Raw genomic sequence first — 20,164 nt, 5'->3', positions numbered from 1 at the left:
ATACCTTATTATTAACTAAAGTCCATACTTTATTCACATTTTCTCAGTGTTTACCTGATGTTCTTCTTCCATTCCAGTCTCACCTGCGATACTACATTACATTTATTCATCTTGTCTCCTTCAATTCCTCTTGGCTGTGACCGGTTCTCAGGTTTTCCTTGTTTTAGATGACCTAGACAGTTTTGGGGAGCACTGGTTAACATCTTGTAGAATGTCCCTCTTTTGGAATTTGTCTGATGTTTTCCTCGAGATTAGACTGGAGTTAGAAGTTTTCAGGAGGAAAACCACATAGGTAAAGTTCCATTTTATCAAGTCATATCAAAGATTCATACCGTCAATATAATTTATCACTGTTGATGTTGATCTTGATCACCTGGGTGAAGTAGTGTTTGTCAGGTTTCTCCACCAAAAAAATTACCCTTCCTCCCTCTGCCCTCAATACTGTTCCCTTTCAAAGGAAGTGACTGTGCTTAACACACTGAAGGAATGGGAAGTTACGCCCCTCCTTGAGGGGAGAATACCTGCATAAGCTACTGGGAATTCTGCATGGGAGATTTCTCTCTCCTCCTTTATTTATTCAATCATTATGCTGTATGGACTGATGGATATTTATTTTATATGTTGGATTGTAATCCAATTTTGTCACTGAAATTGTTCCAGCTTTGGCCCCGGGAAGCTTTTTCATTTTGCTCCTGTGTCCCTGCGCCTTACATCATTGTGATTTGTTTGGGATTTGTTTTTGTTGTTTGTTTCATCTCAGTTTTCAGCATGTCCTATTCTCTGACACTATAGATGCTCCAGGCTCATCTTCTATATTTCTTGCCCTAGTCCTAGGGAAAAAGGTCACTTCTTGAAGGACCTTTTATTATAAAACAGTATTAGAAACCAAAGTCTGGCCGCTAGGTTTGCTCATTGCCACTGGGATATTGTTGTTTCTAAGTCTTCCCAATTGACAGATCACAGAAATAGATGTATGTGCCCTAACCCATGTATAGGCACATAGATAGATGCACGTATGGAAATATTTATACTGTGTCTGTATTAAGCCAAACATTCATACTGATGTCTACAACTCTAATCTATTATCACATGGGTTATTCTAGCTGCTGCCTCTTGCTTATCTGTAAATATCACTCACAGTGAGGAGCCCAGCTCCCACTTTCTTCCACCCATTGACTTAATCGTTTGAGCCCAGTATGCATATATAACTGTATCAAAAATTTTAACACATATGCTCATAGGAAACAATTTTATCAACTGGAGTTCAGTACTTAGGTGCAGTTCCTCTTGCCTTGAATCTTAGTCTCCACTCATTTCCAAAGTTACTTTTAGAAAAGTCCCCACCTACCCCCTCCTGCAGTGAGGATGTTTCATACATTTGTAATACAGTGAGAGTCTCCTGTCACAGTCTATATTTCCTTCCCAGGATCCCTCATCTTGAAATGTTTTATTATTTTTGTTAACTTGCATACATTGCTTAGGTTCACTCCTTGCACTGTAAGGTTCTGTGGCTTTTGACAAATGTCTGATGCCACCTTTCTACCATTACAGTAGCGTACAGCATAGTTTCACCACCATGTGCTGCACCTGTTCATTTCTCCCCACTCTGTGCCCCTGGAAACCACCCATCTTTTTTCTGTCTATATAGTTTTGCCTTTTCCAGAATTTCATATAGTTGGGATCATGCAGTATGTAGCCTTTTCAGACTGACTTCTTTCACTTAGAAATATACATTTAAGTTTCCTCCATGTCTCTCTGTGTCTTGATAGCTCACTTATTTTTGTCACTGAATAATACTTCATTGTATGGATATACTGAGGTTTATCCAGTCACCTATCACAGGGCATCTTGATACGAATAAAGCTGCTATAAACATTCACAGGCAAGTTTTTGTGAAGATGTGAGTTTTCAAATCAGTTGAGTGTAAATACCTAGGTGTGCAACTGCTGGGTCACATGGTAAGACTCTGGCTTGTAAGAAATGACAAAACTGTTTGCAAGTGGCCGGACCATTTTGTATTCCCACCAGCAGTGAACGAGCATCCCTGTTGCTCTGCTTGCTGGCCGGTTTTGGTACTGTCAGCTTTGGGATTTTAGCCTAATAGGTGGATAAGCGTATCTCATTTTAAGTTGCAGTTCTCTAAAGACAAATTATGTTAAATACCATTCTTTATGTTTATTAGTCACCTTGTATATATTCCTTCATGAAGTTTCTATTCAGACTTGCCCATTTTTTTAATTGAGTTGTTTGATTTTTTTTTAATGTTGAATTTCAAGAGTCTTTGCTTATTTGCAATACAAGTCTTGCAAATAATTTCTCCCAATCTGTGACTTTTATTTTTGGAGTCTTAACATCTTTTGTGGTGTAGTTTTTCATTTCAATAAAGTCCAGCTTATTTTTTTTCTTTCATGAATCATATTGTATCTAAAACCTCTTCTGAAAACCAATGGGTCCTAGTGACCTTAGGATCACCTAGATTTCTCCTGTGTTGTCTCCTGAAAGTTTTGTGATTTTTGCCTTTTAAATTTAGGTTTATGATCCATTCTGAGTTCATTTTTGTAAAAAGCATAAAGTCTGTATCTAGATTTTTTCTTTTTTGTGCACATGGTCATCTGCTTATTCCAGACCATTTGTTAAGGAGACTATCCTTTCTTCATTGAATCACCCTTCTTTTTCATTAGAGATCTTTGTCAGAGTCTACAGTTGGTCCTTTGTGTCTCTGGGTTCCGCATCCATGGATTCACCCAACTGCAGATCAAAAATATTAAAAAAAGAATGGGTACATCTGTACTGAGATTGTACAGATTTTTTTCCTTGTTACTACATAAGCAATACCATATAATAACTATTTATATAGCATTTACATTGTACTAGGTATCATAAGTAATCTAAAGATGATTTAAGTATATGGGAGGATGTGCATGGGTTATATACAAGTACTGCCCCATGTTATATAAGGCACTGGAGCATTTGTGGATTTTGGTAAGCACACAGCGTCCTAGAACAAATCCCCCACAGATACCGAGGGATAACTGTGTATTTGTGTGGGTCTGTTTCATCGATCTCTGCATCTGTTCTACTACAAATACCACCCCGTCTTGATTACTGTGGCTTCATGGGTGTATTCATTTTCAGACATTGAATCGACCTTGATTTTCTGAGATGGACTCTACATCATTTTGAGTTCTTGTTCTTTTTATATATTTCTGGTTTTGATTTGCTAATATTTTTTGCGAATTTTTACATTTGTATTCATTAGAGATTGATTTTTACTTTTCTAGTTTTGGTATTGGGGTAATGCTGGTCTCAAAGTACTTCGGAAAATGTTGCTTCGTCTTCTATTTTCTGGAAAGGATTATGTCGAATTGATCTTATTTTTTCTTTAAACATTTGATAGAATTAAGTGGTAAAATCATCTTGGCCCTGGAGACTTCTTTTCCCCCAAAAGATTTTGAACTATGAATTCAACTTTTTAAATAGGTATTGGAATATTCAGTTTATCTATTTCATCTTGGGTGAGTTTTAGTAGTTTGTAGTTTTAGATAAATTGGTCTATTTCACCTAAGTTGTTGAATTTTTCTGTATAGAGTTATTCATAGGAATGTGTCATCTCTTTAATATCTGTGGGGTCTGTAGTGATATCTCCTCCTCCATTCTTGATACTGGTAATTTGTTTCTTTTTTTATATTTGTCAGTCTTACCAGAGATTTATCTGTTTTATTGATCATTATATAGAACCCATTTTTACTTTCATGGTTCTTACTCTTGGTTTCCTGTTATCAATTTTATTGATGTTTGCCCTTACCCTTATTTTTTCTTTCTTTCTCATTGTTTTGGATTTACTTTGCTCTTCTTTTCCTGGTTTCTTAAGTTGGAAGTTTAGATCATTGAGACCTGTCTTTTATAATATAAGCACTTAAAACTATAAATTTTCCTCTAAATATGGCTTTAGCTGTGTTCCATACACTTTAATATTCATTTTCAGTTTCGTTCTCTTCAGTGTGTTAATTTCCCTTTAGACTTCCTCTTTGACCCACAAATTATTTAGAAGTGGTTTATTTACTGTCCAAATGTTCAGGAGATTTTTCTATTATCTTTCTGATTGATTTCTAGTCTAATTTCATTATGATCAGAGAACATAACTTGTATAATTACAATTATTTTACATGTGTTAAAGTTGTGACCCAGAATATGGACTACAGCCCAGTATGTCTTGGTCATTGTTCCATGTGCACTTGAAAAGAATGTGTGTTCTACTGTCACTGGGTGGAGTGTTCTGTAAACATCAAGTAGATCCAGTTGGTTGTTGATATTTTTCAGTTGTATGTCCTTGGTAGTTTTCTGAACCCAGTTCTATTGATTACTGAAAAAGAAGTGTTTAAGTCTCCAAATATAATTATGGATTTGTCTAATTCTCCTTTTAATTTTGATGATTTTTGCTTCATGGATTTTGAAACTCTGTTGTTAGGCATGTATATATTTAGGATTGATGTGGTGTTTTTGTGAATTGATCCTTTTACCATGGAATATTCTTTTTTACTCCTGGGAATTTTCTTTGCACTTAAATCCACTTTATGTTAACTTTTTTAATGTGTTTGCATGGTATATCTTTTTTATCTTTTAACTTTTAAACTATCTATAGCTATTATTTGAAATAAATTTCTTATAGACAGCACTTTCTTAGATCAGTTTTTATCTACTCTAACAATCTCTTTTCATTGGTGTGGTTAGATCGTTTACATTTAATGTAACTTGTTAATATGTTTGAATTTAAGTCTAACATTTTATTGTTTGTTTTATGTTTGTTCCCTCTGGTTTTTGTTTCTTTTTTTGCTTCCTCCTTTGGGGCTATTGTAACTTTCCTTAGTATTATTTTAATTTGCTTGTTTTGTTTTCTACTATATCTTGAAAGCTGCCACACCCCATGTCCCCATGTCTGTAAGATGAGGAAACAGAAACAAGTCAGCCTCCAGCAGAGTGTCCCTTTACCCCGGGTGCATAAACACAGCACAACATACATGGGACCCCAGAATAGGCAGGAAGGAGGATGAATTTGGAGAGAAAACAGGATGAGGGAAGCAAAAGAAAGGAACATGCAGAATGTGGCATTTGGAGGCTGCTTCACAAAGTGCCGGGGTCTCGGGCTTGCCCTGCAGGGGAGGACCAGGATGAGAGAGAAGGATGGTATTTTTTTTTTTTCAGCTCATCATCGGGGTACAAAAGCTCAGGTTATATACTTGGCTGTCCCCTTGGGGCACACAAAATTATCCAGCCAGCCACTGAAGACTGATAGTCTCCTCATCCTCAAGAAATTATATTTTCCACATCAACATGTGTTAATTTTTATGAGAAGATTTTACTCCGTTTTAGAATGATACTTTTAAAGTGTTGGCCCCTCCCCAAAAATGGGTGCAGTTCAGCCGTCCGATTTTGTGCAGGTCAGGATTAAAGGCACGGTTTGAGAGCTGCTTAAACTAATTAATGCATTTGCCCCCTACAGGGTGAAATTGAGTTTTCAGACACATTTTGTAAGATGATGTACTTGATTGCTAAATATTGCATTCTCTGAGCTGTGCTTCCTGATACATGGCCTGTATGTACCAGTAAGAGCTGGTTTCCCGTGAAAAACTGACCAGTGAAGCTTGAACATATTTGATGAACTCTGTGCTCAGATACGGACGTGTAATTGTTTTATTATATGACACTTTTACAGTTGGAGAGAAAGGTGCTCCGTAATTTGGCAGTCATTTGTCAGCGCGGCACTCGAGGCTGGCGCTCAGACGCGGGTTGGAACCGTGCCATTGTTTCTGGGAACTGCTCTGTGCTCCAGTAGAGTTTGCACACACCTCCCTGTATTTTTGCTACAGGTTTAGTAAAGTTCCAGGCTGTTCTCCCAGGAAACCTGGGCAGCATCTTCTCCCCAGGTCAAAGCACAGAAGACAAAGGCACCGACTCTGCTCTCCGAGGAAGGCAGGAGACCGGCCTGTTTCTCACGGTGCCGACGGGCAGCTTTCACCGTTTCTTTTCCGAGACGGCTGCCCCTGAAATCTCTCCTCCTCCGAGTCACCACCAGGCTACCTTGCTTTTCTTCCATTTTTTGAAGTTAGGCACAACAACAACAATAATGATTAACAGTTTGATTTCAAAACGCTTTCTGAAGAAATGACAGTAAACAGAGTGTGTTTGCACAAGGAAACCCCCCAGCAATCAGCCGGTAACACAACTGCATGTGCTAATGAACCCAGAGCTGTTAATGTGGTTTCTTCAGTTAAATTGATTCATGAATTTTGAAGAGAACATTATCTAATGAATTTTCTTTGAATAGAAAGCAATTAAAAGGACAAATCAGTCTGATTAACCCCAAAGTCACCCTCCTGCCACAAATGGTGTACAGTTTGAAATTATATCATAAAAAACTAGAGCACATTTGCTATCTTTCTGCCCTCTACTAATCCATGTAAATTAATGAACAACAAAGTTAATTTCTTTGATGACCCTTTTCTAGTATCACCTGGATTATGCTGATGTTTAATTTGCTTAATGTTATAATAAAGACTAAACACATTTTTTTTCCCACTGAAGCGATTATCGTTCCCTTCAGTTAAGAAGTGATTTTTATTATTTAACACACATGTAAGGATGTGTTTCCTTTAAGAACCAAATCGCACGTTGCCAGCTTGGCACCAAGTGTAATTAGTGCTGTCGTGGACACACTCGGAACATGGCTCCTGCCTGCGGAGCCCGTCCCTTTGTGTGGCCGTTCGGAAACTCCTGCCCCCGGAGGGCTCGGGCCCTGTGCTGGAGGACGTGGCTCCTCCCCAGCGCTCCTGAGCCGTGTCCCCCTTGCCAAGACAATAGGTATCGATTCAGACCGGCCTCCTTCGCGTGCCTGGGCTTCTCTCCCGCAAACTCCACGCTGGGGAAACAATTTCAAACCTGGAGGCAGAGAATGTTCTCACGCGTTCACCTATTCATTCCTGCAGCAGGACGCAGTGCAAATGTGATTTGATGTGGTTAGTCAATTAAAATGGGAATAAAGTTATTTTATTTTTGCAGCCCTATTCATTAAAGATGCCTGTAGCCAAGGTCACCGGCAGCCCCTGCGTGCCACAGGGCTTGGCATTCTGAGCAGCAGCTGGGGGGTGGTTCCTCAACGCTGCGGGACGTGGACAGCTAGCATGATCACCGCCTGGCCCACGGCTGCTGCTTCCTTCTTTGTCCCGGCTGAAGTTGGAAAATAAGCAGCCAGACAAAAGGTTTCCAAGTAGGTGGGCAGGGGGGACTCCCGTGCTCGTTAACTGAGCCGTGTGCTGACTTACCGTGCCCAGGTACCAGAAGGGCGTCCCACACTGTCCTGTGTGGAACGTGGGGAAGAGGGAAGTTGGGGACATCTTCCACCAGGCCAGCCTGCTTGTGCCCTGCCTTGACGCCTTTCTCCTTGCCTGGCGACATGGTGACAGGGAGGTGTGGGGGCCCAGGTTTTAATTGAGCCTAACACCTCTATTTGTGTCGATGCATTTTCCGTTTTGGGACTGGCAGCTATTTATATCAGAGCTGTTGGAGCCATTTGTCCAAATAACGTCATTCTGCATTCTCCCTTTCAGATTCGTTCACCAGACAGGTGTTATGGAAGCTGCTGAAGGTTGTGAAATTCGGGGAAACGGTTTCTTACCAGCAATTAGCAGCCCTGGCAGGCAACCCCAAGGCAGCGCGGGCCGTGGGAGGAGCCATGAGAAGCAATCCTGTGAGTCCTGGCGGGCGTGAGTCTGGCCGAGCCGGCCAGTGGGGGCCGAGTGCCATTGCCAAGAATGTGTTTCCCAGGTGGCTGGGCGGGGACCTGCCCCTGCACCACACACCACTGACACCGCCTCTGGGTTCGAGTCACGACACAAGCCCCTTGTTGTCACAGTGAACACCAGAGGGGGAAGCCTGGAGAAGTGGCCAGCGGGAGGGTGGCCTCCATTCCTTCACTCGCTCACTCGTTCCCCCACAGAAGGGCCCCCGGGGAGGGCACCACCCCTGCTGAGGTGTGGCCCGAGGCGGTACACTGTCTTCCCGTGTGTCTGTGTTCACGTGTTCCCAAGCTGGAGGCTCCTCGATCTCGTGAAGCCACGGGCTTTGCTCCCCAGAGGACGGGCTGGGCCGCAGCGTGGGGTTGGCGGCACAGCCGTGGTGCTGCAGCTGTGGGCTGTCCAGCGTGAGGAAGGGAGTCGTGTGTGGCACGTGCCGTGGGCCTGGCCAGGGCCACACATGCCTGTGAACCCTGCGAGTGGGCAGGAAGGACACCCAGTCCGCAAGTCCCTCTGGGAGAGTCCGAACCACCTCACCAGTGCCCCTGGAACCTTCCTGGTCTCGGTACCCGCCCAGGGCCCGGCGAGGGTGTGCTGTCACGTTCATAATGGCCTCTCCCTAGAGCTACATGAAAGCCATCTCATCAGGGAGAGCAAATGTGATCATCCCATCACGGGTGGGAAACTACTAAATCAGACAGACTTTCTAAAAAACTGCTGTGGTTTTGTGTGTATTTCCAGAACTGTTTTCGTCCCTGCTCGCAAGGGAGAAGCAGGCGTTTCCGCCACAGCCTGTGGCCCCGCTCGGGTGGCAGCCCCGGGTCAGTCCCTCGTTTCTAGGAGATGGCAGTCAGGTAGCCTTTTGCACAGAACTGCGTTGTTGTTCTTTAAAAGCAGCTGCTGTAGGTCTTCAGTGGATCAAATTGTCGTGACGTACACCCTAATCTGGGGAGGTTTTCCACCGTATTAAAACATCCCAACTTGTCAGGGTGAGATGACAGGACAGCCGCCACACCCGCCTCTCCGATCCCTGCGCGTCCTCAGTTTCAGCGCGGTGGCGGGTGGGTACGGTTGGCATTTCCTCTTGCACCTGCTGCGTGTAATCGCAGAGTGCGCGGCTACGTCACTGGAAACACCCCTCCACACACTGGGGCTCCTGTTTTCACCGTGCACGTGGAACGTTCTGATCAAATTTCTGAAGACGGTTTTTAGCATTTCCCGACAAGGCTTAATCTACCTCTTCCCTGTGGAGGGCCACCGTCTCCTCCCAGGTTGTGACTCAGGGTTGAGGAGTTCAGCTTTGCTGTACAAAAAGGCAGCTGCTGGGCTGTGGCCCCATTCGATGTCCTGTGAGAACGTTGGATGCTGACGGTTTTTCGCTTCCTCCTCCTGCGTCACTGCGATTACTGTGTCAGGCAGCGTCTTCTCGTGCCCGTCGGGTAGAGTTAGTCGTTCTGCTCCCCACGGAGGTGGGGCCGTGCCCTCCGCGAGCACACTTGGAGACAAAGGCGGAGGTGGCCCGTCAGCGGGCGCCACTCCGCCTGCCTCCTCAGTGTGTGCAACTCACATCTTTTGCCATGAAGACAAGCTCCGCTAAGTGACACGTACGAATTAGTAACACACACCCCCCTGTCTCTCACGGCGCGAGCGCTTACTCACTCTCTGCGGTAGAGATGCCGTTGCCGGCTAGCAACCCTGCTTGTGGCGATATTCAGAAACATTTGTCGTTCTACAAACCAGGCTGGCTCCCTTCTCCAGCTATTAATCTCCATGAGTGTCTCTGTTCCAATACGGCCTCAGCCGCTGAAATTTATAAAATAGGACTTCGTAGGGTTTGAAACTCTAGTGTCCATAAAGTCCCTACATCGACACCCCTGCCATGAGCCAAGCCAAGACCGGAGGTGCCCGTGGTTTCGGACAGGAAGGCACCGTACAGGCACCACGTCTTGCGTCCCTCCTGTGCCAAGGGCGGCCGGGTAGTGGTGGGTCCTCCCATGGCCTTTTTTATGGACCTCAATTCAGGCAGTGACCTTGAACTTGAGCAGAAGGTTGCAGCAGTGCCAGCAGCTGCAGGACCACAGAGATGCCTCCAACTGCAGCACAGACGTGCCCGAGATACTCCTGCAAGGAAACTTCTTCACCTACGTGGTTTCCTATAGTTTAGGTTGACAGGTTCCCGTCAGGTTCCCATGAAAAACGTCACTCAGTGGGCTTGGAGGATCAAAAGGTGACCCAGGGACTTGAGGGAGGAAGGGGCCCTGGTCAGTGATGGGCCATGACTGCCATCGATGTCCCCAGTGTGTGTTTCCTGTTGGCGCTGACAGCAGCGGCTCAGCCGGAGGACTACGCACGTCCACTCTAGCCAAGACGGTGCATCGTTGTGATGTGCTCACTGAAAACATCTCTTATGTTCAGGCTGAACAGAGCAATTGTGCATGTAAGAGAGGAGAGTGAAAAATGGATTTGGAATGTTAGAAAACACCATAAAGCTCATTGTGCATTAATTCCTTAGGTGGTTTGCAATAAACGTGGACCCATGCTGATTCGTATTACAGCGTTTGCTGTTGGCGTGAGTTTCTCTTCCCCCACCAGGGTAGGGGATGCTTTTTGCTGTGCGGAAGTTTCCTCCATCCGAGGAGCTTGATTTCTTCAGAGTTTTCCAGGGAGGACTCGCTAGCCCATGTGCGGCGGTCGGGCACCCTTCTAGAAGGCTGTCTGCTCCACCACCCAGCATGAGAGGGTGGTCAGTTTCCCCAGATACAGAATTGAAATCTCACATCCTTGCCCCCCCAAAACACCCTTCTTCTGCATCCTCAGACAGAATTTGCTAAATGCAGTTCAGAGGCGATCAATACATTGCACCGAGAGTCTCCCCACCTTTTTCTAAACAAACGCATTCCTGAGGAGTGAGTTTATTCACACATGGCCGTGAGCGCTAATGACCCCCGAGTCTTGTTCTGCCAGTCACCCAGATGGCTGTTGATAAAGATTTAGCATCATGTTCTAAGTGTCAGGGTTGTCAGTGGAGCTGAACCATTTGACCAGAAGAAAAAAACGCACAGGGAGCTATTGATTACAGCTTCTCCGTGTCACTTGTTCACCAGGATTTAGGTATTGATGAGGCTGCGAGTGAAAACAAGCCCTTTCCCTTGTGGGCTGCTGCCCCGAAGAACAAAGGCGAAGTTGGAAAAAATATTCAGCGGGTACCAGCATCAGAGGGATTCCATTATTGATTGAAAGGCCCCTTCATGTTATTTTTGTTGGAGACAAATCTATGGGTTTGGAAGTTTTATAGCATTTGAGAAAGGGGCTGCGTAAGTGATGGATTCGTGTATTGGAAGAATTAGATTTCACAGCGTGAAGATTTCAATGCAGCTGTGATATTATGAGCTTCCTGGTTATTGATAAAAATTACATTTTATGCAGCACAGGCTTTAAAGGAGAGGGTACAGAGGGTACAGAGCCTTTGAAAATGTCCTTAGGGCCCCAATAAATTTTAGCAGGTCTTATTATTCTAATAGTCTGAAACCCACCGCCAAAATTAATGCGTGTGGAAGCCATGTTCTTGTTCTAATGGTGGAAATGGCGCGTGTTTGGTAGGCGACCTGTTTGTTCCCCATGACGGCTCCCGTGAGACGGAGACTGGTCATGGCTGTCAGGGTCATTGCCGTCCTGGGCCACCTGTGCTGGCCTCTGCATTCGTATTTAGAAAGAAGGAGAAGAGATGTTTATTTTACTCATTTTTATAATTTCGTAGCTCATTGAGAGGGAGGAAAGAAAAATCAAAGCTTGGTTGTGAAATGTGCTGTTAGGTAGGAAAACTGAATTGGTGGCTAAGTGCTTGTACAACTAGATTGAATTAAATACCTGTTTACCAGTCAAAAACATGAATTGTATATTATCTATTGTCCTTGCTACAATTATTAGTGCGACTATTTGATAAAAATCATCAGTGAGGATAAATGGCCCATCTTGAGATTTTTTTGCTGCTCCTTCCGAGAAGGTCGAATTCTCTGCTGTCACCAGGACTTGGCAGTTACTTCTCTTCGCTGTGTCAAACGCGATGCTGGAAGTCAGCTCTGCATCAGCCTCGCTGTCCCAAGGCAGCCGTCAGAACCCTCTCTGACTGCGTCATTGTGCACGTTGCCATGGTGACCCAAACTCGTAGGCAGACCAGGAACAGCTGTGTGACACGAGGGAAGCCAGAGCCCCACCTCGCAGCCGCGTCACCCGCCAGCAGCAGGGCCCCAGGTCCTGGAGAGGCAGCGCCTGGAGCCCTCGGGGGAGCAGTGGTTGCAACCCCACCTTTGCCTCTTCACGGCCTGTGAACTTGGGCAGGAAGCTCCACGGGACGTGAGGTGGACGTACCTGGCAGGGGTGTTGGGGTAGTGGGATGTAACCGTGCAGCGTCGGGCACGGGGTCCGCCTGCTCCCAGGGGCTTTAAGCACCCTGTCCAAGGTGAGGCTGGGATTACGCTGTCCCCCTGGGAGGCAGGTAGCCAGGCCCCACAGAGGGGCATACCTGGCAGGTGAAGTGTGTGCCAGGCAAGTGCCCGATGGTGGCAGCAGGGCTGCCTTTCAGGGTCGCCACAGGAAGCAGAGGGGCCTGATACACAGAGCTTGAAGACGCAGGGTGCGAAAGCCTGGCTGCTTCCTCTGGAACCTCCGCTGACTGGTGGTTGCTTCTTGCAGTTCGCTTGCTTTGGAGGGTGGAGCTGGGGAATGGGTGGGCTGGAGATCCTTTCTCCCTTGAGCTGCTGGGACATGGTGGTGGCCTGGGGAGTCCTCACCCTCGGGGTCCTGCAGGAACAGCTGTGTTTTCTCACTGTGGCCCAACACGTGGACCCAGGCCGCCATGTGAGTGCCAAGATGGGCCTGGGTCTGCAGGATCCACATGCGGGCGTCGGGGGGGGGGGGCAGGAGCCAGTGGCCTGTTCTTGAGCTGTTGGATGGGCAGGGGCCGTCAGCCAGTGGTCCCTGGACACCTCCTTGGCCTTCCTCGAGTTGTGGCAGCTGAGAACCTTCTGGAGCAAGCCCAGTGCCCTCCCCCTTCTCCACCTAATACCAGTTCCTGTCGTCATGCGCATTGGCGGTCTGCATTCTTCATGGAGTAGCTGCCGTGAAACTGCGCAATGATGAAATGTATCCCCCCATGTCCCAGGCCCTCGGTGGCTGACCACCCACACCCTTCTCCCTGGTCACCATGAGCTCCCAGGAAGAAGGCTGGTGCCCTAGGGACTCTCGGGCTGGTTCTTTCATAGGAAAGGTGGGGCTGTGCTGAGATGTCACCACCCACCCCTCTTGGGAAATGGCCCCAGTGTGGCTCTTCTCAGCAGCTGCTTGTTGGGACCCTTGGGCACATGTGTGTGGAGTACCCAGAGTCCCCTGCAATGGGCACACAAGGTGTGCCTTGAGTTTGGTGGCCCCCAGGTGTGTGACTGTTCCTGGCGTGCTCTATAGTATTTCCTCTGGCTGCCCGGGGAGCGAGGTAGACAGCCAGAGGTAACCTCCATACATTTGTCCCTGTCTTTTCCACCTGTGCCCTGAGCCAACTGAGAAATGGGTGGAGGGTGTCCAGACTTTAGCTTCGTGAGGATAAAAGCAAGATTGGAGGGGGGGCGTGGCCAGGCAGCTTCCCGCTGGTTCCCACTGGTGTCAGGTCAGGGCCCCCCACCGGCACAGGAGTGACCACGTCTCGGAAGCGGTCAGGGCACCTCACACCCTGGGGCAGGCAAGTCACCTGCAGAAACCCAAAGGTGCTGCACCGGATGTGCCCGTCCCTTCCTCCCCTATCAGTGGGCAGTGACTGGTCCCCGCTGTGGGTGAGGGGGTGAGACTAGCCGTGTCCCTCCACGTGGAAACCGAAGGAAGGGCAGCAGCAAGTGATCCTCAGCCACTGCGCGTGGCTGTCAGAACCTCAGCTGGACGGTGGAGCCGGGGCTCCTCCTGCCTCCCCTGCCACCAGCAGCAGGACCAGGCAGAAGGTGTCCCTGGGGACCCCTGCTGAAGAAGGCGCCCGCCCCTCTGGAAAGAAGGGGGCCTCCCTTGCCCTGGTGGGATTGGCTACAGAGACATCATCAGACGGGACCGTGGGCCTGTGTGTGGCGGCAGGAACAATAAGCAGGTCGCTTGGTCGTGATCCTCCATCACATTCAGCACCTGTAAGCGCGTGGCATCCGGTCGTAGACCTGCAGTGTGTCGTGCCAGCTCCAGGCTGGGAAAATAACGGGTCGGGCGCTGTAGGAGGCCCACGGGGGCCGCGACCAGAGCCCTGTCCTCGGGGCTTCCCAGTGGAGTCAGCAGCAGGGCCTCCTACTTGGAACTCTCTGGAGCCAGGGACAGTGGGTAGCAAAAGGCGTGGCTGTGTTCCGGCAAAACTGTGTCTGCAGAGACGGGGTGGGCTGCCCTGGGCCCCCCCGGTGGCCTGGGCGGCACAGCCTCCTGTTGTCTGGGAAACGTTTGACAATGTTACGTGCCACCAGGAGCTTAAAATTGTTTTCTCCTCCCAAATCTTGGCCTAAGAGGGATTCATCCCGAGGAAGATGCCCGTGTTTGCCTCAGGGCGTGAGTCTCTCCGTTGGCCCAAGCCGAGACCCCCAGGGACTCAGGGCCTGGCCTGGGAAGGGGTGTTGATGCCCAGGCAGAACCAACTCTGCCCCCAGCCCTGGTGCCACCAACAGCCCACCTGCCATGGGCCCCTAATTGGGGGTGCTACACTTGTGGTCTGGCCTTGCCCTCGGCCCCAGAGCCCAACGGGACTGACTGTGGCTGCCCCCCTGTTTTTCAGGTCCCCATCCTCATCCCGTGCCATCGGGTGGTCTGTAGCAGCGGAGCCCTGGGCAACTACTCTGGAGGAGTGGCCGTGAAGGAGTGGCTTCTGGCGCACGAAGGCGGCCAGGCAGGGAAGCCAACCTGGGGAGGGAGCTCGGGCCCGGTGAGGGCTTGGCTGGGGGCAGCGGGGGACGCCACCAGCCCCCAGCACGCTGGCCGAAGTTGAGTGCAGCGGGAGTGAGCCTTCCAGGGGCGTGTAAATGTAACGCTGCATGGGAAGTGGGGTGGGGGCCCCCGTATTGAAAGAGGCAGGTGTGTCCCAGTGGGACTCAGTGTGTCCTCTTGCTTCTACGTTTTATAGCAGAATAAACTCAGAGGCCCAGATGTCGTGTGTGTCATTTGTTCCCTTACCTGGCACTGTTCTTTCATTTTTAATGTCTTTTAAAACAGGGACGAGAGAGTGGGGAAGACGGGGTGACGTCTGGTTCCCACTGACAACAGCTGGCTACCACAGACGTCCCCAGGACCAGCTCGTGGCTGTCCTGGGCTGCACCTGTGTCTGTCCTCACTGGTGAGGTCCCCACCCCAGTACGGTCCCACGTGCCCTTGCTCTCTGGCCGTTCCCGCTGCCCAAGCGCACAGTGGTCACTGTCCAGCACTCGGGTCTTGCTGGAGGACAGAGAACAGGCCGTGGAGGGAGGTAGATGCTTTAACTAGAGGTCTTGTGGCTTCATTGTCCCAACTGCCAGAAGATCTGACTCGAGATGCATCTGTTTATGGTCTGAATGAACTGAGTGGAAATTAACCATTTGCTGTGAAGATCTGGACGGATAAATAGCTCCTTGGCGTGGGTTTGTTGTGCCAGCACCCTTCTGGGCGCTCAAGTCTCACCCTGGGTCTCCCTTGCCACTCCTTGGCATGGTGCCCTCGGCAGCAGGAGGGGAGGGACACAGGCCTCTCCTCCCAGAAGCCTTTGGGGTGACAGGGACCTCGGGACCCATGGGCCTGTGAGGGCCCCAACAGCCCAGAGTTGATCCTGAAAGTCCGAGGTCGCTCCCGACAGCTCCTGTTGCCAATGGCAGAAGGGAGGGTTTCCAGCGTCTGCCGTGTGCCACAGCCTGAGACGGCATTATCCTGTCGTTTCGGCTGTGGGATTAACTAGATCCAAAAAGTGCGGAAGGGGAGTTTGTAGCTCTGCGTATAGGTAAATAAAATGGAGCATTTGATAGATGGAGAAAATGAACCGTACCCAGCCGTGCTGTAGAAAGCCTGTTTTATCCAGGGCTCCTCGTGAGTGTAAACTGCAGCAGGGAAGCTCGCCTGGTTCCTACAGGTCGCCGAAACCTGGAGAAAGGTACAGCCTCGTCACCTGTACGGTTTGGATGTACAGTACGTTACATGTTGCCCCCACGGAAGGGTAGGTGCCTAACGAAAACAAACTTCAGGCTTGTCTCAGTAACTTAGATTTGGTATATCATTTTCTTACATCAGCCAAATTCTGGATCTTTTTCCCTGAAACGTGAAGTGATACGACTGTCCCTCCATTATCTCTGTTCTCAGTACCTTTGAAGCCACAGGAGTCGCACTCACAGTCGTTCCCACGGGGGTCTGGTGTCCAGGACAAACCCTGGGCCACCCTACTCCAGCAGCCCCTCGGTGCTGGGCACACACTAAACGCGCTGCCGTCCGGCTGCGGGGGTGTTTCTGGTCATTTCTGGTTTTCTCTGAGGGCAGAAGGGGGACCAGTTCTGTGTGTTGATGTCACCAGGAGGCGGGTGGGAAGAGTTGAGTGCACTCTGCCTGGGGCTGTGCCCTGCGCTCTTCTGGGCAGTGCTGCTCCCCAACATAGGCAGTCAACGGGTGACACCACACTGTGGCTTTCTCCTCTTCCGGAACAGACCGGAAGCTTGGGGTTCTCAAGGCGGCAGCATCGGGCCTGGCTGGGCTGTGTGGCATGTGAGTGCTTTCCAACACAGGGCACCAGCGCCGTGCACTGTGCTGCTTGGAGACCCCCATCCCCAACCACCCCCGCCACCTGTCTCTGCTTCTGCGTGAGCTTGAAAGTGGGCGGCCAGGGAACCCAGACGGCTCCCGGCGCAGCTCCAAGACCATGCACGCTGCCTCCGCGCCCGCACGTGGGCCAGGCACGCGGTCTGCATGCGGGCCGTCCTCCCTATTTGGGCCCACGGAGGACCACAGCCTCCCAGTGTCATCTCCAAGTTCCCAAGCGGGACCAGGCTCTGAGGGAGGGTCCTGGGCCCGTAAAGCTGCCTCCAGCGAGGGCTGAGCCCCCAGCACGGGTCAGTGGCCAGGGGACCCACCCCGTCAAAGCCAGCCATGGTTACCTGGTGTCATGCAGCCTGGAACCGTGCTCAGGCCTGTTTGGGCCGTGCCCTTGGTGCAGTGCAAAACCCCGCTCTGCCTCATCTCCAAGGGTTTGCTGGGCCCTGTCGTGGCAGGCTTGATAGATGCCCCGAGGTTCTCTCTGACAGAGGCAGCAGCAGGGCTCAAACCAGCGTGGCCGTGTATCGCTCCAAGGACAAGCTCTACGGAGCCGACATGAAAAGCCGGCTTGCAGGTCGCCTAGAGCCGCTCAGCTCGAAGTTGCAGCACAGCTTATGAAAATAAAAAGGGAAAGAGAAGGCACAAAGAAATACAAAAATATTTTCCAAATAAAAAGAAATATCGAAACAAGAGAGCTCTGTTCTTTGGCCTTGGCCCCGGGTCCACCTCACCTGCCAGGTTTCTGTGTCCAGCACCACGGTGCTTTGAGGATGACACGGAGACCCGCGGTGGCGTGGCCGCTGGCTCCTTGCAGCAGCTCGTACCAGCCGTGCTAGTCTCTTGTTTCCAGGGGCTGAGACAACAAAAGACTCAGAAGGATTTGTTTTTGCAGAACCATGCTTAAAATGAAGTAGGTGCCTTTGGCAGTGTGGGAGACTGAGTTTTAGGAGGGGTGGGTAGATTTTTATCCCTGTCTGTCTGCCCCATTAGGAGCAAAAGTGTCAGGTAAACTCACCCACTCTCAGCTTGTCCTGTGGCCACGTGGCCTGATGCAACTTTTTCAGGTCCAAAGAAGAGAAACAACCGAGGCAACGTGGGCGTCGCGGTGCTGGTGGTGCCGAGTCAGGAGGTCTGGAAGGGCTTGTGCTCGGGGAATTGTAGACCCTGGTGGGATCATTAACTTACAGCTCTGGGTGCGGATTCCGGGCAGTGGTGTTTCAGAGGAAGTGGGCAAGCTTTACACACAGTTGGGGTCTTTAACTCACATACGCGTCTCGTCCAGCGGCAACCACTTACTGCACAGCCTGCGGGTGGGGGGCTTGATGATCCGCTAGTGATGGAAACCGTCGGTGTGACTTGTCTCTTCCCGTGCACACCCCTTCTCCTGTGGCTGCCGCTCCTGCTCCCTGGGTGCCGAGTGGTGACCCAGAACTGTGTTTTGGGGGGACGAGCATCGTCCAGTACGGACGTGTTTGTGTGGAGACCATTGACTTTGCTTCTTAAATCGTTTGTGAACAACAGTGTCAGTCCCAGAACCTCTTTGCCATAAAGCCACAGAATAAGACGAAAACCTGTGCATACAGATTGCTTCAAACCTAGAGTATGGTGTGACCCAGCAGGGGCCCTGGGGGCGTGGACCACCTCCAGGGGAGCCACTCGGGAGGGTCCTGCAGTGCCGTGAGGACCCCTCCTCCAGGATGTGTCCGCAGACCTCACGCAACCCCTGGCCTGGGCCTCGGGGGACAGCGGCACCGCTGGTGTGTCCTGCTCCCCCGCCCAGCAGCCGGGGGCCCGCCTTGGCGTGGGCATGCCCCAGCCGTGACCGGGGGCAGCGCTGCCAGCTCAGACCTCGCCCCACTGGAACACGTAGAACGTCACTGAACTGGGGTGAAAATTGTTCGTGTCCCTGCAGAGCTGCCAGAGGTCTCAGTGCAGTTTGGGTTTCAAACAGCATAGAGGACTCTGGAGCGATAAATTGGCTTAATATGGGACATAAGGAGAAGCAAATCTTTCTATTTCACTAAGAAGATTTTCCTAAAGGACCAACTGGGAAACCGGCCTTGGCCGGCAGCCCCCGCCGGATGCCCGCGCGTTCCCGGCGGGCGGGCAGGAGTGCGCGGGCCCTTGGCTCGGGTGCAGTCGGCCTCCCTCGGCCTGTGTGGGGGTTTTCTCCTGGTTCATGGGCATTTGCTTAAAAGGTTGCGTTTAAGAAGCTGAAGTCCACATCAATTTTACTTATCAGTTTGAAAGACGTTGAGATTTAAAGGGGACAAAGGCCTCTGCCGTGCGGCCCCTGTCCGTCCGTCTGTCCGAAGGGCTGGGGAGGTGGAGAAACTGCAGGTACCGCCGGGCCTCCCGGTGACGAGGGCACCGTCCGCAGTCCCCGGGACCCCTGGCTCCAGCCGCTGACAGATGGGGAGCGTCTGGCGTCCGTCAGCCGGGCGGCCGACAGGCGTCTGCGCGGGGCGGGACGAGAAAGTAGGAAGTGGGTGCTGGGCGCGAGGTGCGAACTGACGGCAGAGCCCGGCCTGACAGCGCCTCTGATTGATGAAAGGACATTGTTAACAAGCCTTTAAAGTTCCTCATTAATGTTCTTTTCATTGAAAAAAAAAAAGCCACCAGAAAAAAAATTCCACACAGACAGTAATTAAGATGGATCCCGTCCAGTGTGGCATCGGGGTTGCTGGGAGCCGTAAAAACCCTCCTGCGAAATCCTGCTTTCAAGCTGTCGTTTTCCGGGTCCTTGGAAGCGCCACACGGTGTGGGGAGGGGGCAAAGTGAGGCACGTTTTGTGGCCGTGACGTGGCCAGCCTCACGGGAACCTGTTTTCTCCGTGGCCGAGGACGCAGAGCGGAGCTTGCCGACTTTGTCCCAGCCTGCGACACGGCGGGGGAGCGGGGCAGGGAGAGGTTCTGCCGACTCTGAGCCAGCCTGAGGAGCGCGTGCTTCCAGCCGGGGACGAGGCGGGGCGTCTCCTCTCCCGGTTTCTGCGAGACGGGTCGGGCCACCCCCTACCCTGGTGCACACACGCCTCACGTGCACACACGCCTCACGTGCACACGCTCAAGCACTTTTTTTCCCCAAGTCTTCTCATTACGCACCATTGTGTTTGGATCCTGAGCACAAGCAATATGTGTGCTTCCAGATTGATTTGTTGACTTACAGGAGAAAAACCCACCCGGAGAAAACATCAGTGCCCCAACATCACGCAGCATGTGAGCTATGCAGAATCCTGCTTTTGCACGTTGCGGTTGCCGTGGCTGCAGGAGAGGTAGGTGCACACGTGAGACTTCCGGCAGGTGACGGGGAGCAGGCATGGGGCACGCAGTTGAGCCCCGGGCAGGCGGGCGGGTGGGCGGTCCTCCCGGGGTCTCTGAGGGAAAGTGCTGTGCTACAGGCCAGTCACTGCGAGTGGCTTCAGAGCAAGGTGGGGACTGTCACTGTGCTCTCACTGCCCACTTTCTAACTGGACACAGAGCACATCTGTGCCTGGCGTGGTCCCCGAGGTTGGGAGGCTGCCCACAGGCCCCCTCGGACAGGAGCCTTCGTGGCTAAGTGGTCTCCTCCACTCTGAGTCGCTGCCGGTGGATGTGTTTCTT

General features: G+C 50.5%; 1 protein-coding gene across 8 annotated transcripts in view; it reads left to right on the top strand.

Annotated features, from left to right (window-relative positions):
- MGMT (O-6-methylguanine-DNA methyltransferase) overlaps positions 1-14,945 on the top strand; it is a 249,036-nt gene extending 234,091 nt beyond the window's left edge. For 7 of the 8 annotated variants that reach the window (XM_045567878.1, XM_045567870.1, XM_045567873.1 and 4 more), the window contains exons 4-5: positions 7,605-7,744; positions 14,578-14,945. In XM_045567878.1, the coding sequence (XP_045423834.1) occupies positions 7,605-7,744; positions 14,578-14,787 (350 nt within the window). In that variant the 3' untranslated portion in view covers positions 14,788-14,945. Of the gene's footprint in view, positions 1-7,056; positions 7,265-7,604; positions 7,745-14,577 lie in introns of those variants that run through there. The other variant, XM_045567877.1, reaches the window with a different exon arrangement.
- Positions 14,946-20,164: the final 5,219 nt, after the last annotated feature.

Source organism: Lemur catta, chromosome 14, assembly GCF_020740605.2.
Source record: "Lemur catta isolate mLemCat1 chromosome 14, mLemCat1.pri, whole genome shotgun sequence".
Lineage (NCBI taxonomy): Eukaryota > Metazoa > Chordata > Mammalia > Primates > Lemuridae > Lemur > Lemur catta.
The sequence above is the reverse complement of the archived record's forward strand: the minus strand, read 5'-3'. Positions and strand labels throughout refer to the sequence as shown.